Below are 22512 nucleotides of genomic sequence, written 5' to 3' on the forward strand. Positions count from 1 at the left end.
TTTCAGCAGGTTAATCATGAAAGCTTTTGGCTTTTCTTTTCTCACAAATGTCCCCAACTTACTGCTGAGGGCATGCAACTATTGCTTCCCTTCCCTTCCCCACAACTTACCTCTCTGAGCATCATTTTCCACTTTGAATGCAATGAAACGTAATCAAGGACTTGTTTACAAGTTGAGGATGATTTGAAAGTTGGTCATTCATCACCAGAGCTGGTTTTTACCAATAAGCAGACTAAGCGACTACTTAGGGCCCCACACCACTAGGGGGCTCCCTATGGAAGAAGGTTTCTTCAGTGAGTGGTTTATGGGCTTCGTTATAAAGAGGAATTACCCATTTGGGGCAGAAAAAAGGAAGAAAAAAAAAAAGGAAGAAGAAGAAGGCTAATGAAGCAGCTGCGCAATGACAAGGTTTATTTAGCAATTTTACAGTAAAGTAAGGAATTAGTCTGGTGATGAGAAAGATTAGACATGTGACAGCACTTTTTGAAAATGTGATTTGATTTAGTAATAGGTTTGGCAATTGGTTGGGTACCGTTAGCCAGCAAAGCAGTTGTAGCTCAAGCTAGCGGTAGGGTTGCCAGCCGTCCCGTAAAATATGGAATTGTTCATTATTTGACAATTAAATGTCTCCTTCCGACATTTTATTGGTTCAGTAGGGACGGTCCGTACTGAAAACAATTTATTCTATATTTTTTAGTGTTTTTAGTGGTGCGGTGGGCTGTCTGACGTCAGACATCATGCATCAGGAGAGCAACACTGGAGGCACGTAGGAACACAGAAGACTAGAGAGTCAGCGTTCCAGTTCTTCATCATCTCCTGAGACTGATCCGGTGTGGGACATCATGTCAAGATTGATCCATGTCTGGAATATAGGATGATGTGTTTTCAAAGTGGAATGATCATTTATTTAATATACAGTAGTATTAGCCATTATAAATATGATGTCCATTTAAAGAAAAAGTCAGGCTAGTGGATTAACAGCTAATAAATAAATAAATAAATGTTGCTCAGAGAAACCTTTTTTTTTTTAAAAATATAACTTAAGTTACATTAAATTCCAAACGTATTTAGCTTATATTTTAAAAATTCATTGGTGCTCCACACAAACAGATCTGCTTTAGTTACTGGTGCTGCTGCCGCGTGGTAGATTATACAGGATCTCTTTAAGTTGTGTGCATAAGGTAGTTTGTTATATATTAGCCACAAAGTAAAACACACCACTGCTGCGGGTTCCCAACCCCGCGGCTGTCGGGCCGTGGCGGTCGTAGCCCTCAGGAGCTGTGGTTGGCGTCTCTTATTTTAACTTCTGAAAGTTGGCAACCCTAGCTAGCGGAAACCTAGAATTATCCCAAATACACATGTGAACATCATACTTATGCAATAATTTATCAATCGTTGTTATTTCCCAGTACAAAATACCATAACTTAGAGTGTCACATCTACCCAAAAACCTTTGTTCATGGCATGAAGGGGAAGGGCCCCCAAAGCTTATTCTGCTTAGGGCCCACTGAAGTCTAGAGCCGGCCCTGTTCATCACTCCAAAAAGAGAGAAACTGTAGTGAGAGACAGGCTCATCCGTCTCACTAATCAGTGAATTATTGGTGTGACTGATGAGTCTTTGACAATGCTTAGAGCAAAAATAGTTGACAAAGCTTCATTATTAACAGTGCTTAATAGATTAATTTAAATATAAAAATACCCTGTTTAAAAGTATTTTTATGCAATTTGTGTGACTTAATTTTTAAGTTAAATTAACTTGAAAAGCTTTAAATGTAATAGTTCGTAAGATTAACTTGTAGTTCAAATGGTGTAAATATGTTTGGTGTGCATCAGAATTACGATGGGGGTCCTTGGCAAATGTTCTCCGCTGTAAGGGGTTCCTGGCCCTGAAAGGTTTGAGAGCCCCTGCTCGAGGGCTACTGTCCTGCAGGTTTTAAATGTTTCCCTGCTTCAACACAGCTGATTCAAATCAGATGGATCTCCAAGCCTGTCAATGGATTACTACTCTCATGAATACACATTTAAATGCTAGGTGAGGTAATCAGAATCTTGTTTGACTTCATCACCAGAGACCAGCAGCGTGGTCTATAACCTCACTCTGAAATGCTACAGTAACTTTTAATACCCAATTATTCTAATTTAATTCAGCACTGATTTTGAAGATCCTTTAACTCATTTTCAAGCCAAAATTCACTATTGAAACCTCTCAAGTGCTTATTTTTGGGTTCTTTTTATTCCTCTGTGTGACTAGCCTGAATGGGAGTTATAACAAAATGTTCAAGATGACTAAATACGTGTAAATGTAGGGCTGATAATGTCAGTGATTTCATACACTTTCACAGTTCAGCTGTTTGTAAAATGTTTTCACTGCAGATACTTTGGCATATCAACGAGCAAAGTCGCAGGTGAATTCAGTTACAACAACTCAGGGTTCAGCCTCCAGGACCCTGGTATGGTCCTCAGTCATGACTTACTGTGACCTCACAGCAAACCAAGCAAGTACTTCATAACTTTCCTGTTTCTCTTTTTATCAACATAATTCTCTAAAAAAATGTTTCCAAACATGCTGAAATAAAAAGATTTACAGTATATGGCTAATCTATAAAAACACTGCACTGAGACGGGATTTAGGGGTTGTCCTGTCAAGTGACGACAGATAAAGAGGTGAAGCTGTTTAAGGTTTCTCATTGCACAGTTAATCCGAATCTGCTTCAACAAGGCAAAAGGAACACTCCCAAACAGATGTTGTGCCACATGGAAGCAGAAAACTGGATGATTCTGATGATAAATGACAGAACAAAGCAGGGAGGAGGAGGAGAAACCAAACGTGGCTGTCAGGGACAACTGAGTGAGAGACGGAGAGACAGAAAAGTGAGATGGATTGTTAAATACACCTTAGAAATGAATAAAACAACCTTCAGTAATACTGTGAAGTTAAGATGAATTTAAATGATACACTCAAACCTCCATGGCCTGACAGTGTTGTGATGTATTATGATAGCTAGCATTTACCAACAACAAAATTTGGTGCATTCAAAACAAGAAAAGTGATTTGTTGTTAAATTTTCTGTGCTGTAAGAATGAGGGTTAGTCATTATGAAAAATAAAGTGAATGTATGTATGTTTAGACGAGATGTCCTGTACTATTCACCACCCATCATTTGACATCTCAAAACTAAAAATTTTGTTTTCCACTTTTTTTCCTGCTTTATAAAAAAAAAAAAAAAAAAAAAAATCCAAATATGATTTACAGATCTGAGCTCTCTGATCTGTTTAGTAAGACATGAAAGAGAGGGACATAAAAATTTGCTTTTGGACAGCTGTGTCCACTAAATCTTGGGCCCTTTGCCAAATAAGCTGTCACCTCCCTTTTCTTTATATTGACAGAGGATTTAGAGGTGTATTCCATTCATTTATAGCTGGGGATTAGTTTGCTCATCATAAGCAGCCCGGCTCAGCCTGTAAAGACACTGCTTTGACAACATCTGTGGTACTGGAAAAAACTCAAGATCAGAGAAAATAATGCTGATGTCACCAGGGTATGCTTCAAACAAAAGCCATGACAGAAAGCACATTACATTGTGGAGATGAGGAGTTTCACAGATTTAACCATCCAGGAATAAGGGATGTTTGTAAAATGAGTTTGCATTATTGGAAATGTAGGACCCAGTATTATTGAGGCTTGACTGATACTAGTAAATAAAACTCATCATATTGCAGCATCTTTTGCTTTGGTTCTGCTCGCTTGCTCATCTTTCCTGATTCAACACTGCCTTCTATAGCCCAAATAATCTAGCACATATCCAAACAGGTTGCAGGAGCACTGGAAATATCTCCTAGTACATGTGCTGTAGCATATGGTGTGTAGTTAGAGTGACACCAACACCCTCAAATTATAAAGAGCAGATGCTTTTTCAGGGTGTACAGCAAACACACCAAAATATAACGAAAAAATGCACCTGGACATGTTTCACATTAAAGTTAGAGACGTGTCGCAGCCTCGCATACTAGGGGGAGGAAAACAAAAGGACAGGTAGACATAGTGGGGGACAGAGTGAGCTCTGATTTAGTCTTACAAAAGTTATCAGTCATCATTTTGTCTCTGATGCTTCAGATCTGCTGCACAGACACCACAACCATCCCTCCCTCTGTCCCATCTGCCCTCTCCTCCATGAATATCTTCCATCATCCTCTCTGTTCATCTGTCTCTTACTCGTGGCCTCCTTCACTTGTCTTTTGCCCTCTTCAGTTTCTTCTCTTTTTCTATTACATCTTTCCGCATTTCTTCCCAAACCCCAGTCTTAAAGTTTGTCTCTCAATCTGTCTTTTCTGCTTTTATTCACCCTCAACATCTCCCTCCCTCCTGCTTTTGCTCTCTCCCTCCTGCTGATGAGGCGTGGTGTGATGGAGATTGGCTCAGAGAGTCGTGGAGGGAAGCTGCAGTTTTGGGTAGAAATAGAGAAGGCAGGCAGGAGAGGGGATGTGTGAAAGACAAGGAAAACATGAGGAAAACAAAGTGAAATGAAAGAAGAAAAAGAAAGCAGTAGACTAGAGATGGATATACAAAGACCCATCACAATGCAAATCAGAACAAGCACATACACACTTGGAGGGATTTCACCTGAAGACTTCCTGTCTTTAGAAATACATAAAATAAAACGACCGCGGATGTATAGGCGAGCATGGCCTCCAGGTCTGGAAAGTGAGTCCAAGGTGTAATTTCCAGAAGTCAACACTTTTCTTTTCTTCAATGTGGCCAGGAGGTAGCAACACTCCAGGAAGTCTGACTGTGTAGAAGCCTGACTAATTTCCCAAGTAAACATTTTTTAATATTTAATGTCACACTTTAAGACTTCAACAACCCAGCATGATACTTATTTAGTAAAAAGCAAAATTAATCAGAAAATTCGGTGAGAATGACTAAAATTCGTTGCTAGTAAGTTAACATGATCTGATCTCCTTCTCAGAGCTGCTTGTCATCATGTCTACAGCTGTGTTGTGTGTTGGTGGGAAGGCTGTATCAGCTTGTTTTTCACACCTTTCATCTCAAACAGTAGTTCTCTCTCTCTGCCCCCATCATCAGCTCACTGTTAGCTGAACTCATTTGTCCTCTAATGGTCTATGCCAAAAAGCCCAGGAAAGCTTAGGCTTTTTCTTCCATAAACATGAGCAAAATTATTACCACTTATTAATTATGAATTTATTAATTCAAAAAGCGCTAATTAGTGTGTAGATTGCTTTGGGTGGGTCACACACTGTAGATTACTGTTGTGCATAATTGCTGTGCTGCAGATATTGGAAAAAGAACGAACTGTTGGCTTTTCCCTTTGATGCAGGACTCTTGTGTGTATATATACAATCTAATATGAATATTAAAACTATGAACCCAAGAGATGAGTGCAACAGTAGGTAGCATCCCTAAATGTAAGGGATTTCACATAATGACGCTTTATCAAATAATTCAATTTTTATTTCACGAAACACACAGTGAGGAGAGAAACATATCTGAACCTGATCCAGAAATGCTGCTGTCTTCTCTGGGCAAAGAGCAACATATTCTGATGATGACGTCTTTTACAGTGAACTCCTTACATATTTTATCAAGATGCTGCTACATCTTTTACTGTATCTATGGCTTTCTAGTAGAAGACTCTATATGCCGGGGTTGTCCGGGCTCCGGTCTTTCAGAGCCACAATCCTGCATGTTTTCAATGTCTCCCAACTCCCCTGACTCAAATTAATGAGTTGTTGTGCAGAAATTCACAGGCTGGTCAATCCATTTAATTTGAGTCAAGTGTGTTGGAGCAGGGAAACATTAAAAACCGGCAGGACTGTGGCCCTCGTAGGACCTAAATAAGTAGCTCTGGTGTAGAGGAAAATCTTTCACATTAATGCACATGCATGCCACACGATAATGCCTATAAAATCCACTTAGGTCTTAACAAGACAAGCAGCTCTTTTATTCCTCTATTTTAAATAAAGATACACCCATTTCTCAGGGACTCCAAGACATAAGTGAAGGGATGAAGAATGGGGGAGTAAGAGGGAGAAAGCAGCATATGTTGGTTAACAAGACAGGAAATGACGGTAAGTAAAATAAAAAAAAACTGGGTAGTGCATAAAAAGCTAGTGAGCAGTGGTTAATGGGAGAATGAGGTAGACAGTAAATAGGGAGAGGTTGGATATAACATGATATAACAAGATGAGTGAAGAAAGGACGCCTGAGGGAAAAGCAAAGAGAACTGGGCTGTTAACATGCTGACTTACCTGCACGCACACACACACACACTCCCACACACACGCACGCACACACACGCACGCACACACACACACACACACACACACACACACACACACACACACACACACACACACACACACACACACACACACACACACACACACACACACACACACACACACACACACACACACACACAGCAAGAAGACAGCCCCTCCCATTTGAAATATCGCCTCCAAACACATTCCCATCTCGCTGTCTCAGAAATCACCCTATCACAGAGAGCTGCTGGTTGCAGAGCAGCTTGGCTGCAGTCTACCTGCACTGATGGTAGGTAACACACTTGGATGTGGAACTTCGCTGTGCTTTACCTAATGATGAATTATGCATCGAGCGCTGTCACTTTGAAAAATGCAATTACCTCAGTGATAAGGCAGATGGCTGTGTTTTGTCTGGCATATGCTGTGCATCTATTAGTGTGTTGTGCGGGACTACCAGCGCACAAACGTGTGTGGACAGATTCCCACTACGCATTCATGAGCATTCAGATACATATAAAGAGGTGCATGTATGTTGCATGCATTAGCCAGTGTGTGTTTTCTGTGGAACGATGCTTCTGTGGCTCCATAGAAACATTGTGCCTAATTATAAAATACAAACATGTCCTACTCACCCCCCTCAAAAGGTATGGTTACAATTAAATATTTAAGCTCTCGCTGTTAGACAAGAAACCCTCTGACTCAGGTCGGCCAGGTTCATCTTTAAAACTACTTCAGTTTTATGAGAACTGTGATTTTTTGTGTGAATTGGTTTTACTTTCAAAATGGAGATTTAAAGAGACTTTCCACATGACTAGCATTAACAAAACTTAAGATAGCATGATATGCACCCCTTTACTGATGCCTCTCTTTAGTCACCAGACACCAAAACAATATGCAATTTGAACATAAACTACCACATAACATTACTTACAAAGAAATACACAAGCAAATACTGCAGTGTTGCTTCTTCCAGTAATGAAACTTTTCAAGCACGAGGACCCTGACAGAACATAGCTCTTTATTCAGCCCAACACATGTTGCTACACACGCTAATGTAAAAACCAAATAAAAATGTATTACTATTGTCACTGGAGATACTGTGAGATTAAAGTTATTGTAATTTTCAAAGAGAAAGTGAGAAACAACAACTTCAGCCATGTCCATGAAGAGGCCAAACTTTATGACTTAGACTGAACTGCCTTTTAATATTTAAATGTTTTTCAGTCCAAGCTGATGCAGATTACTAAACTGGCTCTTCCAGGTGAGTTCCAAGATCAAGCTGAATATATATTATGAAAAAGTAAAGCAGCAGAGCTGCAGGCTGGCTGTAAAGACAAACAATACAAATGTTATGAAGTATATTTTAAAAGAGTAGCCAGAGTTGGAAAGAACTTTTTTAAATAGTTGCTGTTATTATGGATAGTTATGGTAAGATGTTTTAAGATTTATCATATAATTACTTATACATAATATTTAAATTTAACTTTTGCAGATGGAAAGAAAAGTAGTTATACACATTCTCTAGTAGAAAATATATGTAGAGGAAAATAGGCTGAGAAAAGTGTAGATGGAAGGAGAGAGTGAGAATTGACAATATGATGTGTGATGGAAATAATTCCCACTCCATATCACACAGAGATGAAAGGCTGCTTTCTGCTCCGTCTCTCATTGTCTCCTCTCCTCTTATTTCTTTATCCTTGCTGTCATCTTGTCCTCATACCTCTTCAGATCATCTACGCTGGTGCATCTTTATTTTATCTTCTTCTATATCTCTTTTTGCGTCACCTCTGAAATGTGCCTTTTACCCCCAGCCTATCATTTTCCTCACCGTCACTCCTCGCTTTTATTCAGCCTACCCACAGTCACGGATTGAAATAGCTCAGGTAGAGTCAAGGTGTGTTCTAATTAGCTTGGAAGGCAAGCTAAAAACAAGCTGTGGTTTCCAAATGTACAGAATCAATCATCACACTGCAAGAATATAGACACAGAGACTCATTCAGAGCGGTGGAGGACAATTTAAGGATACATATGGCCAGAAACAGAAAGGAAGGACGCAGCCTTGGCAGGTTTTACAAAAAGCAAGTATGGAGGCGAAGGGACATAAGTCACTTCTTTCATGCTAAGAAAAAAAAACATCATGAGTGAAGGCAGAACACAAAATGCTCAAGGCCATTTTGGACACGTGGTATTAAAATATTCAAGGTTTCATCACCCAAGAATGGACCTAGGTACTCTTTTAGGTTTGTTATTTCCTGTCAGATCTGATCTCTTGACTTGAACTGAATCTTTTAATTCAGGAACAATGATTTTATAACAAACCCCAACTCTGCTCTTCTGTCTGCATGACAATATGGGAGTTCGATATTCCACTGTGAGACTAAGAACTGTGGCATTTAATGTGCTTCAATCCAAGGTCTTAAATCAATTAGTAGTGTGTTAGATGCAATCTAAACTATAATCACCTCATTCAGCTGCTGTTTATAACATCACCCGTATAACATAACCTCTCTGCAGATTGGATTTGCCCATATTTGGTAAAACCACAATATAAAGATTATGAATAGACAGTGTCATGGTAAAAGAAAGATACTACAGTAAGAAAGAGGAAGATAGTGTAAAAAAATCTGAAGATCCAGTGACATTACACGGTGTTTGGATAAAGAATAACAGGAGGAGAAAGAAAATAAGCATAAAAGTGAGTATGCTGTAGATGGGGGATATAGAGATGATCAAGAGAAATAAAGATAGAGAGTGACATTAGAGGAGGGACTGAGTCAAGCATACAGAATGAACAAGGAAAATAAGACAGTAGATCCTGCAATGCTCATGTGGGATTATTGGAAGCACGACCATATAAAAGGCTTCACTCTTCAGCTAATGAGGGCAAAGTCTTCGAGCATCAATTTAAAGCCGCAAGAGGGGGTAAAATATGAGGAAAAGATTAAAGAAATGAAAAAAGTTTTAGTCAAGATAAACTAGAGATTTAAACAATAATAATAATAAATCAGAAGAAGAAAAAAAAAAAAGAACAGACCCCTCCCCCCCCAGAGATGACAAACCGGCACGCAAAGATTTCTAGCAAAGCACACACACAACCACAGCATATGGGTCATTTCACCTTTGGCTCAGAGATTATTGCTAATCCAGGGAGGGGATGTTTGCTCACTAAATATTTGATGGACACCCCCAGCTGCAACGAGATTAAAAGATTAATCTTGCCAATAAGGATGTGTTTATCAGTGTAAAGATGCTTGTGCGTGCACGCTCAGATGCATGAGCAACACAGACATTCAAAACTAATTAAAAATGCATTGAATATTACACAGATAATGACAGCACAAAACTCCAACTGAGCTAAAAAGGTCACACAGAAACGTGGTTTTGGTGAAACAAAAAAAGAAAAAGACAACAAGAAGCATACCAGAGAACAACATCAACTTATTATGATTAGAAAAATAGCTTTTATCAGACCTTGGCAACACAGTGAAAATAATACATAACTAATACAAATTAGGGTCTACAGTGACATATCCTCTGAAGACTTAGTATTCCTCGCCTGATAAGAAAATAAATATTGGCTCAACGGTGGATTTTTCATCTAATTTTGGTCGTTCAATATAAACACTTTATTTTCAACAAGAATTTATGGGAAACCAGAACTGTTTGCCCGATTTCCTGTGATTTCTCCTTCCAGGTCCTTAATTTGGGAATAATGGGCTGATTTTTGATGCAGGATCTCCATCAGGAGATTCTTTGTGGTTACTTGAGGTAATTGGAACTTAAAGATGACAAATGTTTGGATGGTAAAACTGGTATAATATTGAATAAAGTGCAAGTAGTTGGGCTGTCCTGGTTGAGGTGTAAATATACTTTGTTGCCTAAGACAGGAGACTTGCATCTTATAAATGGATAATAGCTTACCACTTGAGCACAGATGCAGATGAAAAAATTTAAATTCGGAAAATTACTGAATGTGGAAGAATCAGAACCAAACAATTTTAACCTGAATGTCAAAATTCAGTTTGTTATACCAGAACTATACAATTCCTGCACAGGGTTATTATAAGCAGAAGCACAGACAGACAGTCTATGTGAAGGAAGACGAGCTGGATCAGAGCTGGTCTAACTCAGTGGTTCCTAACCTATTTTCCTTGAGAACCCCCTTCATGCAAATACTGAAAAGGCATGGACCCCCTGCCCCACCCTGTGCTGAAACCATGCTTTGTTTTACACTCTTAAAAGTGAAATTCTCAACATAAATAATTCTGGGTTCTGTATTTCAATGAAGTCAGAATAAGTTCAATTAACAACACGTAGCCTTACTTTTTTTTTTTTTTTTTTTTTTTAATAGGGACAATATGTAGACATTAAGCACAACGGCTCTGAATGTTCAATGCCTCGGGGACCCCCTACGCTCTTTGGGGGACCACCTTGGGGGGTCCCAGACCCAATGTTGGGAACCATTGGTCTAATTAACTCAGGGACTAACACCATCTTCCAGCCTTCTTCCTGCTTATAAGCAATAAAAATCAATGTCTGTATACTGTTTTATACTAAATCATGCATTATCATGCAACAACATGTGGAAGTTAAATGTCATCATTCAACAAGAATGCAAACAGACACCAAACCTGTGCATTATCTCTTAAGCTGTGTCTTTGTAGAAAACAGAGTCATAGTAAAAATATTTGCACCTTTGAGATTAAACTGCAACACTTTGGACTGTGGACCAAGTTAATTATTACACAGGACATTCTGCCGGTTCGGGGATGGCTCTCCCCCTCCTCTGACTGACAAAATGACCAGGGGCTGAAGCCTGGAGATTAGAGAACCAGTGGAGATGTACTGAGGACAAATGTAAAGCTGAGCTGAACAATGAAAACAACTGGCCAAGATTGTTTACGGGGATAAGATGTTCACAAGGCTCGATGTAGGATTGTGAGAGTGAATAAGAAAGTATTGTGTTGGACTGTGTGATTGTGAGAGTGTGCAAGATTAGCCTGGTGGGTTAGAAGCTTTTGTGGTGTATGTGTGTACTGTAAAAGGAAAGTTATGTGATGAGAGGATTGTAGTGCAACTGACAAAGCCAAAAAGACCAGACGGCCGTATTTGGAATCATCTGAAGCTACATGGCTTCAAACAGAAAGGAGGCTTATAGGACTTATGAGAGGGAGAGATTCTGAACTAGCACACTCACAACTGTGATTATATTTTTTTAAGCCAGTGTGAATGTTTTACATTGCCTTGCTGTGATTTGATGATGTCTGATTAAAACCTCCCCATTGCTCTTTAATAGCCACAAGCTAACACGGCAAATGAGAAATCTGCTTCTTTCTTACCAAAGTCAACAAAGGATGACTGCCCGACCACCTTGGCTTCTGGCCTTGGAATAACTTCAGCCTGGGTGAAGTTGCCATCCTGGGAAAACGACAGCAAAGAAGAGAAAAGAGAGGACAGACAGGAATTGTGCAGTTGCATTAATGCTCATACATATTGCAACAACTGGACTGCAGTTTTTCTTAAAGGTCATGAATAAGTCAAATTCAGGTAAGATGTGGTGTCACAGTCACAGCAGAACCAGTGGAGCTGCTGTGAGGCAGAAAAACAGAATGATAACCATGCTGAAGATGCAAGGATTCCTAGCTTCATTAGAATTTTAATTGACCATCAATAAAAGAAATACACACAAACGCTGTACTTTGTTTATCTGTAAATAACCATGAACATGGAAGCTGTATATGTGCATGAATTTTCTCAGATTCTGCATTAGCCTAAAGATTTCACAGTCTGATAAGTAGCTGCTACATTTCTTTATATTTTATATAAACATTTTAATGTCTCTTGAAAGGTCAAACCCAGCATATTTAGGTCTGCTTTACAATCATTTAGTTAAAACTAGAGTTCAGAGTTAAACAAATGACTTTGCTGAAGTTTAATTGCAGTCATGGACAGTCTATCATGGTTAAAATATATTAATAAATCAGATACTGTTAAACATACAATTGCCTTTATCCTCAGACTTTTAAAAAAAACATTGTTTGTTAGCTTATTTATCATGTGAATATTTACTTTACTTTTATTGACCATGATTTACTGTATATTAAAAATTAAACTGACTTTAGAGCAGGCCTGTTGCATTTTCCTCATGGCCAGTATATGTTTTCTAACAGGGAGAGTGGAGAACCTTCAGTTAGTCCCAAACACTAGTTTATGTCACTAGAGGGTGATGCATCTTGCATAAGAAATCTTTAAAACAATAATAATAATAATTACAATAATAAAACAATGCAAAGTGATGTATTCAGTCTTTAGACGGTTTTGTTTGTTTTTGACCAACAGTTTAAGAACCCTTATACACCAACCACTGAGAAGAAACAGTGATGACGCAAGGCCCCTGCTTGGTCCCCACATTTCACCTGCATCTGACCTCCAATGGCCGAGATGTACAAACTTCACTGGTGAAAGAACAAATGACTCTCCAGTGCAGAAGGGGCTGTGGTGCATACGTTACACAAACAGGAACAGGATGACTGTGCAATATTTAGGGGTGTGGATGTGTAAAAGCAACATCTTGAAAGCATGGACCCTCGCTACAACTATTAAATTCTGGCCCTACTTTTGTTTGTTTTTCCAACGCAAAGCTTTAAACCTGCACCCCTTGACAGGTGCCAGTGTAAGGAGACGATCAGTGTTGCTTATTTCACCCGTTACTGGTTATAATGTCACTGGTACTGCTTCTGAGAGCTCTTTTTCATGTGTAGTTCTGAAATGTCAAGCAGCTATTTAGCCATGTCTGCAAGTGTTGTGGGCCCAATGCCTTCTGACAACTCTCACAGAAAATGCCAACGTAATCATCCTAATCACTGTCTCATAGTTGAGGTCTCCAAATCTATCCTGTGACAAGAAGATTGGAAAACTAATTTTAGCAGAAAACCAATCTTAATGTTCTGCCAAATTGATGGTTAGTTAGATTTATGCTGGTGCACTTCTCTTTAGGTCAGTTAGTACTTCAATATTTTGACATCTGAATGGGTTTTTTGCATGGCTGCTCATCCTTGATATTGTCAGTAAGGATGGATGGATGGGCTCAGATGCCCACAAATTGGTATCTTGAGCCTAGTGGGTCTCCCTTTGGGAGGAAAAAAAAGGAAAAAAGGTTTGCTTCTGCGAAAAGTAAAGCTCTTAGTTTGGGAAACGAATGAACCAAGTCCTTTGGATGACAGCCACTAAACTGACTAAAAAGATAACCACATCAAATGTGTGGGTTTTATAAATACAGAAAAAAAAACTTCTGTAACCTAAAGCACTGACACACACACACACAAACACACAGAGAAAAAAACAAAAACTGTGGGAAATTAACTGAACCAAAGAAATACAACAGAACAATTAAGTCAACTAGGCGCTTGTTTTCATGATTTCTCATGCACATTTACCAGTCGCACCGGTTTGCTAAATGGCAGAATGTCTCTGTAAATGTGTAATAAATATACCTTCACCTGGTCTACCTCAACCTTGATGTGTGCAGAGCAGAGTTTGAGGTTGTTTGGATGACCAGTTTACATACAGCACTTTAGATATAAATTTTCTCACGCCAGCTGTATATTGAATTAGCCATACTTTGTCCTACTTTTAACAGGCTGTTCTGGCTAAAAAAAAGCTGTGTCAAACTCAGGTTTTTGTTCTTTCCCTGCTCCAACACACTTGATTCAAATCATATGGCTCCAACAGCTTCTTGTCTACTCCCTTAAATTGACCCATTAATTTCAGTCTGGTGTGTTGGTGAAGGGAATAGAGAAATCTTTACGATAACGGCCCTAAAGGACCAGAGTTTGACATCCTAAAATCATTAGAAGACCCAAGTCAACACTTAGCTGAAAGAAACACACACACACACACACACATACACACACTTACTACCCGTGGGGGCAACAGGAAGTCCCCATAGGTTGGTGTACTGTCAGATTTTTGTCCCCATTATGTCAGAAAAACAGGTACACAATTTATTCAAGCCACAATTTGCTGGTTTTGAACAGGCACTGCAATAGAATAATTATTTATGAGAGATACATAGATTTTTTTTCTCTGCCTTTTCCAATTATGCATTTCAGAAATTGTGCTGATGGGGACTGAAAGCCTAAAGTTAGCAACCCTCAAGCCATTTTTGCATAAGTTATTTCCTGCAGGCACAAAAATGGAGACCCTATAAAATTAACATTTTTTTTGTCATAGTGAACATACAGTAGAGAGCTCCTGGTGCACTCTACTGCTCAGGGCATGTTAAGCCACTGGCTATCAATAAAGGCCAATTAGATAATTAATTTTGATTACTCATGGCACAAAAAATATGTGCATGTTTAAAAATGTTTGATGCTCTAAATGCTGTGAAAGCACAATTGTAGAGGCACTTAGTTTGGTGATTTAAATAAACCAAGAAGTACACTGGTCAAATATTTCCACTATCACGTCGACTAAAGGTAAACTGATTAATTTGTTTTCCAGTCTTATTAATTTCAATTAGTAGAAAATGACTGGTTTTGCAAGCACTGTATTTGGGAAGTACAAACAAACCTTTACAGAGAATAATGCAACACACACAAGCTTGCATACACATCCAAGCAATTATTCTTAGATGTGTTGCATTGATTTTTTTATAGTCTTTTTTTAAAGCTATAAATCACGCAAAAAGTGAATGAAATAATATAATGACCTCTATGTAATACCTTTCCCTCTGATGTCTCTAACTGAAGGTCATCATACAAAAGAAGTAAGAATAAACATTTACTAGTTTCCAGTCAACAACAATGTGCACACACAAGTGCCTGCAGATGTAGTGATAGGGTGGTAACTCTTTGCATCGAGGAGGACATCTTGGCAAGTGTGATTGACTGGTGCTGGTGGCCTGATTGCAAGATGTCATTAAAGAGAGTGTGTTGAGAGCAGCTGACTGATGTGTGAAGATGAGGGGATTACAGGTCCTGTGATTATTGTTGCCTTCTGTTCATATTACTCTCCCAGTACATGCGTCTTTCCCACAAATGCAGGGTGCTGTTACGTATGCACAGCTGTAGCCCTGAATGACAATTTAATGCAAGAAATGTCCAGGAATGAGCTCATCTTGGGGAGGAAAACATTGACAAAAACAACAAGATCCAGGGATGTACAGATGTGTGTGTCAAGACCTGTCTGGTATTGCACCACATTTTCCTCTCTTAAGCTCAGACAGGAGTGAAGATTGGATCTGCTTGTGCTGCTGGAGATGTGAATGAGACTGCAACCATGAACTGCATTCATTTTCAGTATATGGCTCATAGCCAAACAGAATCTTTTTCTTGGCACTGGTGAGAACAGGTTTAAAAAAAAAAAGTGTGTGCACTTACTAAAACTGAACAAATTTTGAATGACTGGAGACATCTTTAGTTCAATGATGAATGTGTTTTATTGTTAACTAAGTTTGACTACTGCATGAGATATTCGGTAGCATAATTATAAGACGAATAGAAGAAGCCATCCAAAATTGAAAGAAAATGATAAAGCTTGGTTTTGTTATATTTCAATGTTTATGTCAGCTCTGCAAACAAGCCTTTATGTGAATATTATGCTTTTAAGCATGAAGAAAACATTTATAACAGTGACAATGTCAAAGCATGAAATTAACTATTGCATTGGTGTGAAAAAAAGGAATTCTAGCTACACACTTTGGCTTATTTAATGCTCCAATGATTAAAACTCACTGATCTCGAATTTATATTTGGTAAAATACAATTTAAACTTTTCTTTTTTTCCTCTCTCCAAATACTAATACTACTCCGCTTTGCCTGCATCTGTGAAAAAGTCAGAGTCTGGGTTGATTTCAAGTGTTTGGTTTGTAATGTGAAAGAGCAAAAGATTAAGAGTCTCAGCTGAAAATGAAAATGCTGACTTGTTCATGCAACACCCTGCCGTTTATTCATGTAGCACCCTGCCGTTTATTCATGTATATGTATATGTGAGTGCAAATAAGAGAGAAGAAATTAGCCTCTGCCCAACAAAGAAATTAAATTAGTATATCAGCAGCTTCACAGCTGACCTTTTAAACCACCTGCATTATTTGCCAGCTAATGCCACTTTTCACTCATCTCTGCAGCTTGTTGATTTTATTTCCCCTTCTGTGACTGCCTTCTCTTGTGTAATCACAGGAAAACAGAGGCATGGGCAGGGATGGAAAGAGACTTAGGCAAAGAGAAAACAGAGAAAAGTAATTAAAACAGAGTGCTGGAGAAAAAGGGGCGTGCTGGCCTGTGACCGATAGATGCAGCTGCACTGAAGCAAAGACCGCGACGGGATTAACTAGGGTCTAATGCTCTGGGTATGCTAGGAGATGGCATAATTGTGTATATTTACGTGGGTATGTCCATATGCATCCATAGAGTGTCTTTGCAGAAACAAGGTTTTTAAATCTATTTGAGTGCGTTTAGATGCAAGGACTTGTTTGTCTGTGTGAAGTATGTGCATGTGTTGCTGAAAGGTGGTGCATTAAAAACGAAAACAAGAACACTAAAAGTAGATAAAGGTTGTGAGTTGAAAGCACTGAGTTTGGCTTTTTAATGGGCTGAAGTTCAGAATAAAATGGAGTCGTACATGTACAACAGAGACGCCTTCTTTGTCCTGACAACACTAAAGCTCAGTCTGTCACTTTTTGTCTTAGACTTGAATCCCTCTCTTAATACGTTGTTCTATGTGCTACAGATGATGTGACAGAGTGAAGATTCTCTGCACTGTTTTGTCATAGACACTTCCTGATCGATCAGTTTTATAATAAAAACACAGAAAGACAATTTGTTTGACTTGATACGTATTCCTTAAGGTTTACTTGGAAATAATGAATAATTTCCTCCATGTGATCATTTCCTTTTAAGTCAAGTTACTTCCTGTTTAACAGAAGCAAAGCCACTGAAACTGACATGTCCTCATGCTTTTGTGGAGTCATGGCATATAAATCTTGAACAGAATAAACAGTACCAGTGTAAGGGTAAAGTCATGTGATTTACACCTTAAATCAAGAACAGATTTTTTTCTCTCTAAAAATGTACCTAAAACAGAAATAAAAATAAACTTTTTTCCCAAATTTTTTGGGGGATTTCAGCAGCAGAATGAAAAGTGGCGAGACAGAGACCATCATTTTTATTGGGGAGGCACAGAAAAGGTTCCACTGTTTTCCCAGTACATAAATGTAGGGTATACATGATAGATCATTTTCTATGCATCATGGAATTTCATACTGCAATGTAGGTTAATATTACGTTTATGTAACCTTTGTATGAGATCAGGAGCTTTCTAATAAGCTTTCAGAGTCAACATTTGTATAATTTTTTTAATAAGTTTGTTTGGAAGTATTTAAAAGCATACACACTTCAGCATGTATATTTGTGATTTTTCGTATTGGTTTTACTTCCTGCTATATGAATATATATTCATTAATTATTAATTTAATCATTTATTGTGTGATCTAATTGAAATGCATTTATTTATTTTCAATAATTCTTTTTACAAAGTTTACTTTTCCATCTCAGATGTAGTCTATAAATTAAATATTTTTCTTTTATGTTGTTTCTGTTTGTGGTCTGTTAGTCGATCTTTAGGATTTTAGGATATAACAATTCAGTAATTCTTTATTTGCTAATGTTTCCTCATAACAAATCTACATTCATGAGGTCTAAATATGACAATCACTTGGTGCTTTTAAGTGACAGGAGCATAGAACTAGTGTGTTTTGCTTTAATATAGACAGAGAATTTGACAAGGCACAATCTACATACTAAACTCTGCTGTTCATCTCACAAATGCATTTTCCTTACAAATATGCCACCATTTAAAAACAAGGAAAATAAACAGGCTTTCCAGTGATTTAAGACTTTTAACAAGAAGCATTGCTACAACAAAGAAATGATCCAATGAACATAAATTTCCTTAGTTTTTGTGCTGTGTTAATGTTTTTATTTGCATGTTAGGGCTGTCAAAAGTCCATGAAGCTCTATCCTTTTTGTTCCAATCATGATCATTACTGGCATCAAGTTTGCATCGTCACCATTATGTTATCATTTAAATCTCTAAATGCATCTGGATTTTCATCTCAGTAAGTCCTCTGCTTTGAAACATGTAAATATACATTTTATAATGTCTGGAAAGCTCACCTTTGAAATAATAAAAGATCTACATACTACCATCTCCACAGACCATCTCTGGAAAATCAGCAGAAGTCAAAGTTGTTTAATCTGACCGCCTTCACCTCTAACAGCTGGTAGACGAATCCTCTTTAAGGGGGAAATCCTTATTATCGCTCAAATTGAAATTGTGGTGCAAAATTTCTCATTTTTGAAGCATTTTTTGAGGGTTTGGCTTCTCAAAAGCCATCTTACAAGGTGCTATGTCTTTCTTGAAATTAGATAAATAATATTTTTCTCGGACTAACTATTATGTTTGTTTACCAGCTTGCAACATCTCATAATAAAGAAGCTTTCTGGCTCAGACTGTACTGTACCATCCCACCCCATGATTATCAGAAAGATGTCTGCTACTTTGACCTGATCCCTCGGTTTACATCACTCAGCCATAAGCTGAGTCCTAAGCCAAACTAACAAAAGCTTACAACGTAATTTACTTCTACATAAAGAAAAAAACAGTTTAGAATTCCTGAAGAAATAAGAAATTATCCTTAGATCTTCCCTGGATTACTTTCCTTCTCAGATCAGGCCAACATTCCCACCACTCATCATTTATCCGATGGCTGTTTGGGCCTGGCAGTAAATTTGTTCTGTTTCAGTCCTGCTTAATCCCACTTCCCGTCACATACACTCTGTCTCTGCTCAGTCCCTCCGTCTGCCTCTATCCTCCTCCCTCCCCTTCCTTTTTCATATTCCCCCTCCCTGCGATAAGATAGACTACTGTTCGGCTTGTGCCTCGACCTGCTGAATTTCAAATAGGCCCCTTTGACAAAAACCCTGAGCCTTGGTCTCCCTTTCCTGCTATTCCAGAATATTAACTAGTGCTGCAGAAGTGCCAGAAATCCCAGGTTTACCAGAGCTCTGCCAACCCATTTGTTGCATTAAAGGAGACATTTTATGATCATTTAGAGCACTAAAATTTCATACAGGGACTCCACTTCATTTAACTCCCCGGTTTATAAATTGAGCTTTGTTCCCAAAGCAACTACGTGGTATTACACTTGCAGAAGGAAAAATCTATGTATAAGTCTAACCTGAGATCAGGTGTGGACAATAGAACAAATATTACGGCAAGATGTGTTTGATAAACATCATTAATATCTGTGGTGTATTGTAACAAAATTTAGCCTTTGACAAATATTTATAATAATCAAAACTGTTGGAAAACAAGAGTTTAATATAGTGTGAAGCTTGAGGTTTAGGCTTGCAGGATTAATGTTTAATATGTTTACATCAATATCTGAAACAAGTAGGTGAAAATGTGCCATAGTTGGTGGACATGATGAAGATCTTTGTGAATGACTGATACAAAGTAAGATCTGGGGCCTTATTTATCAAACTGTGCGTAGCAAAGCAAACTACAGGTGGCCTCTGCGGTGCAAAAAGCGAATGCTGCGCACTTCAAATTTCAGTTTTATAAAAGCCTGCGCACGCACATCCTACAACTGTTTCTGTTCATAATTCAGAATCAACTCTAAAGCAGGCACACATGAGGGAACGCCTTCCCACGTCTCCCATGCGGGAGACCGAAGTTCGACTCCCAGAGTGGTGAATCACTTTGGAGAAAAGCGTCTGCTACATGAGAGCAATGATGCTGGTAATTTAGGCAAAGGATGGCCGACAAGCGCAAACACGCTGCAAATACAGAAACGCGCTGCATGAATGAAAACAACATAAATGTGCTCTGCTCAAACTTCCCACCAGTTCTGTTCTTCTCAACATTGTCTGTCTCTCGGGTGAAAACGCACCGCGGGCCCTAGAAACCTGGAGCACTTCTGTTGTGTCAGTGAATTTGCAGCGTTTTCTTCTTGCGGTTGTTTTTTGTTTATGCAGCGCATTTCTGTATTTCCTGCGCGTTTGCACCTGTCAGCCACCGTGCATTTGTTTCAATGTATAAAATAAATATGTACAGATACATCTGAGATTGGTAGCAGTTTATTTAGTGTTAAATAATATAACTTTATAGTTGCTGGGTGCTCCAGCTTGATGGGCGATGCAGAGGGACACGATCACTGCTATTAACCAGGTGGACAAGGAGTTGCAGGAAATAAAGACAGTCTTGACAAAAATTGGGACAACAATTAAAAAGTCAAAGCATTGTGTAAGAATAAATAAATAAAAGGAAATCCACCTTGTGTGTTTCATTAGCCTTGCATCACATCTAGACCTCCAGCCTCCAGCCTGCAACCTGCTCTGCTGAATGACTTTCTGGTATGCTGACAGCAGACTGTCCACCTTCTTTATCTGGATTTATTTTATAACACGTAAGTTTTGTTTCACAATGACAGAACATATTTTAGTGGTTGAGGTTCTTATCAATATCCTCTCCCTTTTTCCTGAATATCCTGTTCCCCCCCCCCCCCGAGTGTGTGCTCTTAGGAAATTAATATTGAATGTGTGTCTTTATTCATTTCTGCAAACAGCTAAAGGTAATAGTGGATTGTGCAGAAATATCACACATTTCACATCGTTTCTTTATTTTATTTTGTACTGTCCGTGTCGCAGTTTCCCCGTTTTCCCGGATTTTGTGCGTACACCAGGGTCAGAGTTGCCGTGAAGGTAGGAACATTTTCCCGCCAAGTTTGGTTTTTATAAATCCCAAAAGTTGACTATATTTGGCGTATGCCAGTTTTTGTAGGCCCCAGGTGACTGTAGTTAGTAACAACTGAGAGGACCACATGTGTCAGTTCACCACATGACAACTTTCAGACGCTACTCTGAGTTTAACTTATTCATGCCTCAGACTTCACTTAGAAAAAAGAAAAAAAAAAAAAAAAATCGTGGCTGTTGTAGCCAATGGTTTGGTTCCCACCGGGCGCACTGCAGCACAAGTCAGAAGCCCTCCAGAAGCGCCTTGGCGCAGGTCTCCGCTGAATTTATGCAGCAAGTCTATTTTTGATGGAGCACACAACCAGAATGTCAAACTCTGCAGTTCAGATAGGGGCAGACAGGAAATCACAGGAGCAGTGTAAAAACTTTGAGTATTTTTCAAAATAAAAGCCCCCTTGCAGATTTGTGTTTGCTGAACAGTGTAAAGATTACGTTATTAACCGGTCAGGATCTCTCAGTGCTATCTGTGTTTTCTTTTTTGTTTTTTTTTCATCATGGACGACGAGACGTTTATTCTGGAAGTGGACAATCACACGATTCTCCAATTCTTCTGTGATTTTCTGGTTTCGCGGATGCAGCTAGGCGGACTGCACTCGCACGCGCTCCACACCTGGCACGCCCTCTGTGTGGATTCACGCACCACGGAGGTCGGAACAAAACCGTGGCAGAGCCGTGACGTGGTGCACAAGCACCCGGTGGAAAGAAGGGGTGAGGCAGAAGTAACTGTAACTATTAGACTTTCACCTTTTATGCATTCTTATCCACAACACCAATATTTCCTTAAAATTGTATGCAGCACCATCACACAGCACCTCTGCAATGCTTTGCAATATGCATTTACAAACTAACTGAATTTGAGTAAAATCCTGGTCAAAAGTTTGGATACACCTTCAATTAAGCAAATTAAAATGACTCATGCATGTAATACAATTAACTAATAAAGTCTTGTTACCTTGTTGATCCAGGTCTCAAACGAGGTCTCGGTTGTTAGGAACAAGTCTGTAGTAGGGACAACAAAAAGTAAAAATGGTGCAAGTTATTAACTGGAAAACCATTGTTTAGTGCAGTAATTATGATCAAACACATGTAAACAAAGACAATGCTCATTTATAATCAAGAAAATGCTGTAGACTAGCTGCACTGACAGCACTGTGTGCTTAACACAGAGAGGACAAACAGCCACATCTGGCCTTTTGCCTTTTACTTACTGCAGCTGTAACCTGACACCCCCGACAACCTAAAACGCCTTCTGCAACTCTGTGTGGTCTATTTACAGTCTGAGATTAAACACGTTTAGTTTCCAGCTGCAGTTAAGGCCAATCTCCCTGATGACTTTACAAACAACGCTGGAACAAAAGGTTAGCACATTCATGAGAGTTTTCATTTACATTCAGAATAAAAATAATATCCTCTTTAA

General features: G+C 38.8%; 1 protein-coding gene across 1 annotated transcript in view; it reads right to left on the reverse strand.

Moving 5' to 3' along the window:
* The window catches only part of itfg1 (integrin alpha FG-GAP repeat containing 1), a 174624-nt gene that overhangs the window by 129723 nt on the left and 22389 nt on the right, over window positions 1-22512 (reverse strand). Inside the window, exons 7-8 of the mRNA XM_041997200.1 lie at window positions 22048-22094; window positions 11622-11700 (exon numbers count right to left, since the gene is read on the reverse strand). Of these exons, the coding sequence (XP_041853134.1) occupies window positions 11622-11700; window positions 22048-22094 (126 nt within the window). The remainder of the gene's footprint in view (window positions 1-11621; window positions 11701-22047; window positions 22095-22512) is intronic.

The sequence above is a fragment of the Melanotaenia boesemani genome, chromosome 1 (assembly GCF_017639745.1).
Source record: "Melanotaenia boesemani isolate fMelBoe1 chromosome 1, fMelBoe1.pri, whole genome shotgun sequence".
NCBI lineage: Eukaryota > Metazoa > Chordata > Actinopteri > Atheriniformes > Melanotaeniidae > Melanotaenia > Melanotaenia boesemani.